The 11,833-nt window shown below is 36.7% G+C and overlaps 1 protein-coding gene across 1 annotated transcript in view; it reads right to left on the reverse strand.

Moving 5' to 3' along the window:
- Positions 1-11,833, reverse strand: part of PLEKHH2 (pleckstrin homology, MyTH4 and FERM domain containing H2) — a 99,607-nt gene that overhangs the window by 61,742 nt on the left and 26,032 nt on the right. The window contains exons 2-5 of the mRNA XM_065891295.1: positions 11,066-11,128; positions 3,361-3,510; positions 2,169-2,252; positions 1,480-1,561 (exon numbers count right to left, since the gene is read on the reverse strand). Of these exons, the coding sequence (XP_065747367.1) occupies positions 1,480-1,561; positions 2,169-2,252; positions 3,361-3,510; positions 11,066-11,128 (379 nt within the window). The remainder of the gene's footprint in view (positions 1-1,479; positions 1,562-2,168; positions 2,253-3,360; positions 3,511-11,065; positions 11,129-11,833) is intronic.

Below are 11,833 nucleotides of genomic sequence, written 5' to 3' on the forward strand. Positions count from 1 at the left end.
AAGTTGGTGAACATGTGGAGGTGCTGGGAAGGAGGTATACTTAGTGAGAGCCTGGAAGCTCTGTGCCCCTTCTCCTGTATCTTGCCCCATGCATCTCTTCCATCTGGCTGTTCCTGAGTTACATCCTTTGTAATAAACCAGTAATCTAGGAAGTGAACTGTCTGACTGAGTTCTGTGAGCCTCTCTAGCAAATTATTGAACCCAAGGAAGGGATCTTGGGAACCCTGGATTTACAGTCTGTTGGACAGAAGCAGGGATGCCACCCTGTACTTGTGACTCTGTCCGAAGTGTGTGTTTGTGTGTGTGTTCAGTGCCTGCTCGGAGGCGCTGGTGGGTAGTTTTGTGGGAGTGAGGGATCTGGTGCTATCCAAGTAGATAAGTCAGAATTGAGTTAAATTTATAGGACATCCAGTCGGTGTCTGTTGAGAATTGGAGAATTGCTTGGTGTGGGAAAAACGTCCACACATCTCATGTCAGAAATATTAAGAGAGGGAAAACAGGAGTTTTGTCCCTTAACAAAAGGACAGCAATAGGTACTAACATGCAGTAGACAAAGTGCTTTCACATGTCCTATAATCAACAACCCCCCATGAAACCAGTAAGACACTATTACAGTCACGATTTTACTGATGTAAGAAAAAAAAAATTGGAGATATAAACACAGCTATTAAATTGTAGGGCATTAAAGTTGACTTCAAAGTCCAGGTTCTTTCTACCATGCCAGTATTTTTCCAATGCATTCTAGGAAACCCCACGGCTTTATGGAAATGTTGCAGAGGATGCAAGAAATGAAAGAAGAGTCATGGGTGAGACCAAGTCTGCAGAACTCTGGACCCATCACCCAGTACAGGTTTTTTACCTATTTTATCCCTTGAGATTCTATAGGAAAAAAAAATTGTTTAAAAAGGGTTCTGCTGCTAAATAAAAGTTTAAAAAGCACTATACTAGGCCATGGGTCTAATAAGCACAGGCTATCCAAACACCCTGCTGACTTACCTCCTCTTCAGCTCAATGTGCACTTGAGTGACTATCATACGAAAAGCATATTAAGTGAATCTCTATCATTAACTCTACCACCCATCCTTTGGCTTTAACGTTAAAAAGAAAGGAAATAGCCGTAAGCATTAGAAAATGCAAAGTGTTTATTCGCATTATAAAATTCTGCTCAAAATATTCAGGTTGTAAGAATTTCAATCACCATTGAGCACAATGCTACAAAATGAAAATAGAAAATAACAAGACTGATTTTCTTAAAAGTAAACATACCTGAAATTAAACGTTCAAATTACCCCCTTTGGGTTATTCACTACTGTCTAGCTGTGCTAATATGGACATGTGGCTATTTAAATTTAAATGAATTCAAATTAGATAAAATGTAAAATTCAGTTCCTTAGCTGTGCAAGTCATATTTCAAGCGCTCAATAGTGAAATTCTAGCAAATAAATCCAACTAGGCTATCTTAGTCAAAAGTGCACATACCTTGTAATTTTGACTGTATTGTTCTTATCTCTTCGGTTTGGTTTTGGTTGATCAAACGAAGATTCTGATTCTCCAATTCCAGCTAAAAGAACATAATGGTTTTCTTTTATACAGGGATAACATTTCTAAAATGTACTAGTAAATTATAACATTTAGAAAATGTTAATATCTAATTAAACACAAGCAAAATACAAAAGAAATAAGTAAATATCAGATGAATTTATCAGCACAGATCGTCAGCCTAGATAATTATGGCTTTAATATTTGTTTCCAGAGCTAAAAGTTTTAAATGTTTTTCACCCCTATGCCTTCTCCACTGTAAAGCTATTTTAAACCAAATTATTTTGGCATTTAATCTGCCATATAAACTAAATAATGTGTACTTCTCAGATACTGAATATATTAATTTTATGAGATATGCACATATATTCTCTAATTATTTAAAATTAACTATTAGAACTAGTCAACTAATTAGAATGAGGCTACTTAACACTGATTACCATGGGTCTATCAATATTTTTAATTTTAAAATTACATTAGTCATTAAAGTGAAAGCTACCTATCTCACGTTTGCCAAAAGCCAGCAGCACCACCAACTGATCAGAATTTTGTTTCATTCAGATATTCTGATGACTTATCTATTCAAAAGAAGTAAAAGGTAAAGAAAAGACAAATATGGCAATAAATACCTCATTCAACTTAACTGTTACCCATTCTTTGATCTTAGCTGCTTTCTCTTCTATTATTTTAGCTTCTTGAATCCTTATTTGTTTCTGAAATAACATTAGCAGTTTGTTTAGTTCAAACAGAAGCTCACTGGTCTGGAAATGTTACAGTCATAGACATAAAAGGTAAGTCCACTTAAAACCTGTTTCCAAATTAAGACGTCTGCCTTTAAATTACCAAACATAGGAAAAAATAAGAATGGCTGTCCAGCAGAACAGTAATAAAAGTGTACATAAATATTTCTAGCTTTAACATCTGCTATTCCCTTTCTCTGAAAGATCATATACCAAAATCAATCCACTGAATTTATCCACAAAATAAACCATTTCTGGAAATAGTCTAGGTTTAGAACAGTGGAATAGAGTTCAACCAGGTTGGGGAGAGGAGAATCAGAATCTCCTCTGGAGAACGGCTTATTTTCCCCTCCAGTGCTAGTTTTAGAAGGTCCAGAAAAAAATAGAGATTGAGAAACTCTAGCTCACATCCACCAAATTTTAAATCTGGTTATGGTCACAAAACTACTGAAAGCGTGACTATCATATAAATCCTAGTGGGTGGAGGCTGAAAGCCACTGACCTAAAGGAACACTGACGCCAGAGAAATGAAAAAAATGATTAAACATTGAACAGTTCTATAGTGGTCATGTTTAAATGACACTAAATGACCTTTTAAGTAAATAACCCTACTGCAATTTTTCTCCTAAAAATTAAAAAAAAATAAACTAAATACTATACTTGATCTCAATGAAGTGGTTTAAAAACAGTATACACATTTCTAAGCAGAAGGATTAGAGTCAAATCAAACACATGTTTAAAATTTAACCTTCCATAAACATTTCCAACACCCTAACAATCTAAGGCAAAAATTTATTGGAAACATTTTACAGACATAAATACCTGCTGATAACCAAGTGTTTCCAACTTAAGGAGTATTGTCACATCCAAAAAGTGGTAGATACTGCCTTGGAATCACCCCGGATTTAAAGTGAATGTATTTAACTTGCACCTTTCACCAGTAATGTGATGTAGTCCTAGGGGTCACCAAGTAAGATTTCTGATCAAAATTTAGAAATTTTGACTCTCTTTTTAATCTTTGCGATTATGCATAAATGAATGCGCATATTTAGGACTCTTTGATGATCAAATTCTTCCTAACCTGCTCCTCAAGTTGCAGTTCCAAGTTTTGAATGATGTCATCTTTTTCCTGTATTAGGGTTTCCAGATCTTGACACTTTTTATACAACCTCGTCTCTGATTCACTGGTTTGAATATTAGCTGCTTTTAATTTTTCTTCCATAACTTGTACCTAAATTCAGAGGATAAAATATTAAAACTATTCACGTACTTAATTTATCATAGTATTAAATTCAGAAGTTTACTTTAACATTAAATCCCTAAAAAGTATCGTCATAAAAGGAAAACATTGAACAGCAAGTTTTAATGTATTTAACAATTATAAAGTCTGAAGGCTATTTTGCTAAGTGATGTTACCCCTGAGGTGCATGAGGGTACATGAAAGATTCTCATAATATTGCTATCATGTAAAGAAATGCACATGTTAACTAGATCAATGATAATATGCAAAGTATTTCATGTGAGCATAGAATTAGAAAGCTTCCAGCTCTCATTTTTTCATATTTTATAAAAAAGTAAGAATATCAAGTACAGACATTGAGTGGTAAGATAAGACTCATACTGGATGACCTAGTATAATAACACATCTTGGGAAAAAAAACTGAACTTAGCTGAAAAAGGTACACATATACAACAGAAAGCAAAAGTAAAACAAAAGAACCTTAAAGGAACTTCCCTGGTGGTGCAGTGGTTAAGAATCTGCCTTCCAATGCAGGGGATGCTGGTTCAATCCCTGGTCGGGGAACTAAGATCCCACATGCCATGGGGCAACTGAGCCTGCGCACTGCAACTACTGAGCCCGCACGCTCTGGAGCCCATGTGCCACAAATAGAGAGGCCACGCACTGCAACTACTGAGCCCACGTGCTCTGGAGCCCACACGCCACAACTAGAGAGAAGCCCGCTTTCCACAATGAAGAACCCAAGCGCCGCAGGGAAGATCCCGCATGCCACAACTAAGACCCGCATGCCACAACTAAGACCCGCAGCCAAATAAATAAATAAATATTAAAAACAAACCAAAAAAGAACCTTAAAACCCCAATGATGAAATCATAGAGAGTAAAAAAGTATGACAGTCAAGATATAGGTAGGAGAGTACATTCCGTGAGGGTTTATTGATTCAATACTTTAACAAATATTCAATGAACACCTGCCAAGTGCCAGGTCTATACCAGGTCCTGGGAAGACATCAGTGAATAAAGCAGACCCCCAAATCTCTACCTGCATAGAAATTACATTCTAGTGGGTAAGAGAGATCACAAATATTGTAATGACTAAAAATCACACAGTTTGTTACAGATGGCAATAAGGGTAACGGGAAAAATAAAGCAAGATAAAATAGATCGCTGTACAGCTAGGGGTTGTGGTGCCTCAATTTTAATATCTAAGATATACTGGCTCTGCTTGGATCTTCTGCAAAACACATTTGGGCATATGAAATGTTTGAAGAGATATGTGTGATGTTAATGTTAGTAAGAAAGAAAATAAAGTACTGGGCACTGTATACAATATTAAAACTTTTATTCTATATACTCCAAATAGGTAAGAATGTAATCTTAGTAATGTTTTAGATTATAGGGGGCAAAGAAGAAAAATATGTAAAGGCATTTGAGAAATTAAAGATGATAGGTAAGATGAAAAGTCTTATAAAACATCTCTAAAAAATCAAAAAGGAACTTACTTAAAGCTCAAAAATACTTGATTAATGAGGGTTTCTAGAAGGAGGGTGTTAAGGTTAGTTTGGTTTTGTTTTTTTAACTATGAATACAAAGTTTCATCTGTGGGTTCACTGTATAAATGTAAATTCAACTCAAATGCCAAAACTGTCCTATTTAAATACCACCCACATGGCTGGAAGCTATGAAAATAAAAGCAGATCCAAAAAATAGGAGAAAAAATATATTCTACTATCCAAATGATAATTTTAAGTTATTTTAAGATTTAGATTTTTTAACATAATATAGCAGGCTTTCTGAAGGAACTTCAGACCAAGAGGTCAAGGACAAAGGCCTATATCAGAGATGCTGTCATGAAAAAAGCCAGAGCAGGACAGAGAGCTGGACAGCAAATACCAAAGGTCAGTCTTAAAATGGTACAGCCAGTTCCATGCAGGGTATTCTGTAGCTGCGGAAGCAGGGAAAGAAGAGCAGAGACCAAGTGCAAAATGCTAGTCCTCCATCAAGGAGGGAGTAATAGATCATAATACTCCAGAAAGACAAAATTAATAAAAATAAATATTACCGGACCTACATCGACAGTCTCCTTTTATTAAACTGGAGCAAGCCACCCTATGGACATTGGGCTACCACATAAAATTGTCCTATTATTGCTTAGAAAAGGCCTATGGTCCTGGAAAACTATTTTTCCAGGACCTTCTTCTTCCCTGAAAAACACATTCAACTTGAAAGGTGTTCTCATTCTACGAATGAATGCTAGAGTCAGAGCTCCTTGGCTGTACCTTTGTCTTGTGCAACTGTTTCATTCGACTATTACTTTTAGATAAACAACTTTCCTGGGCAAGAAAAACATTGACAAAGGTGGCAACATCCCTGCAGGAGAGAGATCACAAAGCAGTTACAGGCAACCTTCTTCCAGCTGGCCCTGTTAGGACCAAGTTCCACAGGATTCACCGGCCTTCCTTGGCAATTAGTATGAATAAGAAATCTGCAGAGAAGTTAAGAGGCCTACAGAAAAACTAAGCAGCCTTTAAAAATATCTTACCACAAGTACACAGAACATAGGTCAGATCTTTTACCATTCATTTAACTTGAATTATACAATTTTAACGACTCGGAGACTGGCCAGTAACACACACCTATGAATTCAAATTAGTTGTTGGATAAACTCTTGCAGTTACCAATATGTGGATATCCTCTAGTGAGGAATGTTTTGTACTTTCAGGCTACCTTCCTCCTTTACTTCCAGGAGAGCCTCTGGTTGCATCTACCTACCCCCTCAGCACACTGCTCAGCTATTTCCCGAAAGTCTTGTTGATTCTGAGCTTTTGTGCAATGAAGGGTTAATTCAGCAGACTTGGGGTGCTCAAACCCTGTACATTCCAAAGAAAGAACTAGCCTTTGACTGTCTGCTGGGAAATAACCTCTGAGCCCCTGGAATATTCTGCCTGATAAGACTGTCTTTATATAGCTGATATACTGGGCCACACCAGATAGTTTATGCTAACAGTGTGACTTATACTGAATACCTTTTTTGTTTACTTACCTGGGTCATGGGCCACACTGTATCAAGTTTGACCTCTGGGGGGGTTGGAAGTTGAGTAGCTAAGGTGGGTTATGCATGCATTTCGTGCTTATAAGACTGACCCTTCCCCACCCCGCCCACCAATAAAAATCCTGGACACCTAGGCTCGGATGAACAATCTTGGTTGGCAATACTTCATATGTGTTGTCCCACATCACTGATGGGAGAATCAAGTGCATTCCTGTGCAATTCCACTGTGAGAGGACAAGTGGAAGCTTGTACCTGGTGTCTCCTGGACTCTGCCCTATGTGTATTTTTCCTTTGCTGATGTTAATCTGTATGCTTTCACTGTAATAAACCATAACCATGAGTATAACAGCTTTTCAGGATTTCATGAGTCTTTCTGGTGAATCATCAAACCTGAGGGTAGTCTTGGGGACCCTGACACAACTTCCAGTGCTATTTTCCATTTTCTTGTCTATCCTGGAGAAAGCAGAAACTGCAAATATTTTCTGCATTGTAACTATCCATATCAATATTTCCTTCTTCTCATTTCTAACTTCATCCCTCCCTCCCCCACTACAGGTAATCAAGATGTGACTATACTTCTGAGTGGGGGGTGTAAGTTTCTATTCCTGTATAAGTATCGCAGTGACATGACAAAGATACTTAATCATTCCAAAATACAATGATGAAACTGTTAAGAGTATTTTGAATCCCAGACCATTTTCCAGTTAAAAATTTATTGCAAATTAATTAATCATTCTAATCATATTTTAAACATAGTTATTTCAGCATAGTGCTCCAAAATTTATGCAGTAAGGCCAGGCCCATTCTCACTGAAGGTGAAAGGGAACGTCACTGGATAAAGTAGGTTTCCATGTAATGAAGCAAATCATTACACGGTCTTGGATGTTAGGATGACTGAGTAGTTATCATTTACTAAGAACCAAAAATAACTTGGATACTAAGAACCAACTTTATAAAAGGCAGATGAGTCCACATATTAGAATGGTCAGAAGGAAATTTAAATCCAACTCCTACCAAGCCTGAATCAAATACACGCAAGCGACTGAGTCTAGAAGGACAGAATTGAAAAGACAAACTCCTACAGGGGAAATTATCTAGCCCTCTTTGGTTAGCATAAATTAGTGTATTAGATTGTATTATATACCTAACTAATCAGATACTTGAGAAGGAATCCTGTTTATCAGTGTCTCCCAAATGTGCTATTTGCTGCTTTTCTGCCTCACAAGAGTTCTCATAAGTAGTACTGGGTTGATCTGCACGTACTGCTTTCAAAATTTGTGAACAATAACAATAAAGATGTACTACAGCATCAAGTAAAAAGACTGCCAAGATTTCTCTGGAAGAATGTTTAATTCTTTTGTCTATCAGCAACTTATTTAGTGATTATGCAAGTGATGCCCACACATTAATAAACAAGGAGAAAAATGTACAAAGCTAAAGTGTAGAGCTGAGCTGTTTCAGCTGACTACTGCTTTTAGTGGTGAAACATTCTTTCTAGGTTAGTATAAATACAGTTTAAGTCTTAGGATATGGCTCAATGACAAAGGATAAATTATGAATTTAAGCAACATGAACAGCAGATAGGCCATAGTCCCATGGAAACTGTTAAAGACAGTGAAGGATTCAGTTACTCTAAGTTAATAATATTTACTTAGTCTTGCAAAGGCAAAAAAAAAAAAAGTAATATAGTCAGTACATTAGAATTCATCTGCTCTCTGTTTATATTTCCTGTTAACTTTTAGATTCATTATGACATATTTAAGAAAAAATTCTTCTGAAGCATAACAAAAATAGGTACTGTATAAATTTAAAGTGTATGACAAAAAGAAATATCTACAGATTATAAAGAGATCTTCAATTCTCACTCTTTTGGGGGGGTGTTGATTTAAGGCAGTATATCTAAAATAACCAATCATTGTATAATTTTGCTTAAAAATGTGGCACATAGAATTAAATAACTTTACATTTGATATCCTCAAAGGACAACTTCAAATAAGATATTCTTCCTGTTAACTTATTGAGATCAGTGGTTGGGCCCTGATGGCTACAAACTGCCACGGTTTGCTTCCCTTGAGTTGAGAATGGGGATTCCTTTTTTTTTCAAGATCCAGTGAACCGAAGGGGTAAAAAGAATGAAAATCACAAATTAAAAAATTCTCCATTTAGTTTAATTTTCAGAGCTAAATAAATTTGCTGCATATATGAATTTAGACTTTTAACTTAAGGCAAAACAAAACCATCTTCAATTTCCTTCTTTTTTTTTTTTTCCTATAATACGAGCAGTTAAAGGAGAAAAAGGGAAGGGAAGGGAAGGGAAAAGAAAGCTAGGAAAGAATAGACAGAGAAACGTATAGAGACAGCCATGGGTACAGAGATAAAGAGAGATGTCACCAGGAAAGGCCAAAGTCAGAAAGGGAAAGAAAGGGAAGGAGACATGAAAGTCAGAGAGGTCAACAAAATGACAAACGTATGCTGCAAAAGGCTGAAGGCTGAATAGGGACGCACATATATGGCCCACCACAGAAAAAGACATTTGGTGTAGAGTGACAGAGAGTGATATAAACACAAGAGTCTTTCTTTTAGAATGTAAGTGACCTTTAATGACTTTACTGTTAATTATTGGCTTTTTATAGGTATAGGTAGAGTAATTACTATTTGGTCCCATCAACTAAAGAATATAAAATACAAAAAAACCAAGCAGGGCTTCCCTGGTGGCGCAGTGGTTGAGAGTCCTCCTGCTGATGCAGGGGACACGGGTTCGTGCCCCGGTCCGGGAAGATCCCACATGCCATGGAGCGGCTGGGCCCGTGAGCCATGGCCGCTGGGCCTGCACGTCCGGAGCCTGTGCTCCACAACGGGAGAGGCCACAACAGTGAGAGGCCCACGTACTGCCAAAAAAAAACCAAAAAAAACAAGCAAATCATACATCCTTACCATTACTACTAGTACTTGTATCAAAATCTACATTTGAGGTTTTAAAAAATTATTGGTAATCTTTCGGTGGGGTGATGGTACTGTAGCTATGATTTTTAAGTCTTTGTTTGTAGATGAGTTGCTGAAATACTGTTGGGTGGAATGATATAATATCTGGGACTTGTTTCAAAATAACCTAGCGTGGGGGTAGGGAAGAAGTGGGTGGAGGTATATACTAGCTGTGCATCAACTAACTGCTGAAGGTGATGACAGGGCTTCATTATACTATGTTCTCTGCTCCTGTAGTGGTTGAAATTTTGCACAATAAAGTTTTAAGATTTTATCTTCAAGTATAATTAATTTAAGAAAATTAAGGATTAGGTTAAATTGGGTTAACTTAGTCAAGCCACTAAAACAATCTACGGAGTAAAATTAAATCTTTTAGGTGAAAACAAGATTTGGTAATACTCAAACTGAAGGAAGAAACATGACAAACTTAGAGCAAGTATAAGAAATTGAAGATACACTCCTTGGAAGAAATAATTTTGTATTTAAGACTTCTGAAATTCTTGACTTGACTGAATCTGACAGAGATCTTTTCATAAAATGTGAAATTATCAATTTAGGCTCCTTAGACAAACTTTAAGGCTGGTGGGCTCATCCAAACCGCTCATTTTACTGTTGTCAAGGCCCAGAAAGGGTTAAGTGATTTATCAAAAGATTATTTTTTAAAGTAAAAGTAGTACCAAAATCAAAAACTAGAAAGTATGAATACACAGAATAAAAAAACCAATAATCCATAATTCCACAAACACAAATTTTTTGTTGTTGTTAAATAAAACAAAAATAAAAATATGAATGTTAAATATAACATCATGTTAAATATAAAAATCTGTAAATATTATTCCTAATATAACTAAGCATTTTTCCATATTTGCATATATTCTTTGTAATAGTTTTTTGTTTTATTGCTGTACGCGGGCCTCTCACTATTGTGGCCTCTCCCATTGTGGAGCACAGGCTCCGGAGGCGCAGGCTCAGCGGCCATGGCTCACGGGCCCAGCCGCTCCGCAGCATGTGGGATCTTCTCGGACCAGGGCACGAACCTGTGTCCCCTGCATTGGCAGGCGGACTCTCAACCACTGCACCACCAGGGAAGCCCGTAATAGTTATTTTTAATTGTTGTTTAATATTTCATGGAATAGATACGGTTCTCTAATTCATTCTCCTACAAAATGGCATTCATATTATCTCCAACTCTTTATTACTATAAATAAAGCTGCCATGAACATATTTATACATAAACTGTCATTATGGTTAGGCATAACCATAAAAGTCATATTTGATTTTTTTCATAAGTAAGATAAAACTTCCAAATAGAAGCATTTTTGTCCTTTTGAAAATTTATTAAGGGGCAAAACAAAGTTAGATTCTCCATTTTCTCTATGGAACCAGCTCATGAACAATAAAAATGATAAAATGAGGAGGACAGCTGAAGACTATTTTCAGGATTGTTTTGGGAAAAACAATGTTTATACTGGTAGAGGCAGAAAACAATTTTTTAACTAAAACTATACCCGACCTGTTGAAAAGCTTTTTCTGCTTGACGTTCAGCATCAATAACTTGTCTCTCCAGTTGCTGCATCTGAAAAGTGAGAAAAGATATAAAAAATAGAAAAATTCATATTTCCCTTTTGGAATTCTTTAAGAACATTTAAAGTACTTCAGTGAATATGATTTCATACAATTTAGCACATTAAAAGCTCTTTCAGGGCATATTTAAAAATGGATCAAACTAAATACCAAAGGTTTGATACTTTTAATACAATGTAATAGATACTACATGAGTATTCATCAATAGAATTTTCTTCATTGGACTATATGTTAGAAATCACTGGTTAACACATATTGAGAACAATAAATTAAATCTAAGAGAATCGTAAGACCTCAAATGTCATATTTGATTTGTTGATCAAAAATAGACATTTCAGGCTTCCCTGGTGGCGCAGTAGTTGGGAGTCCGCCTGCCAATGCAGGGGACATGGGTTCGTGCCGTGGTCCGGGAAGATCCCACATGCTGCAGAGCTGCTGGGCCCGTGAGCCATGGCCGCTGAGCCTGCGCGTCCGAAGCCTGTGCTCCACAGCGGGAGAGGTCACAACAGTGAGAGCCCCGCGTACCGCAAAAAAAAAAGATACATTGACACAGGCTTAATATAGAAAAAAAAAGTCCCAGTGATATCAGAAAGTGTTGTATTCTCATAAGCTCCATAGGTGGTATGTTTATGTCACAACTGAGGAGTTTTAATTCTTACAGATCATGATGGAAAGAGTATAGAAGATACTCTGATTA

Source organism: Phocoena phocoena, chromosome 14 (assembly GCF_963924675.1).
Source record: "Phocoena phocoena chromosome 14, mPhoPho1.1, whole genome shotgun sequence".
NCBI classification, from domain to species: Eukaryota; Metazoa; Chordata; class Mammalia; order Artiodactyla; family Phocoenidae; genus Phocoena; species Phocoena phocoena.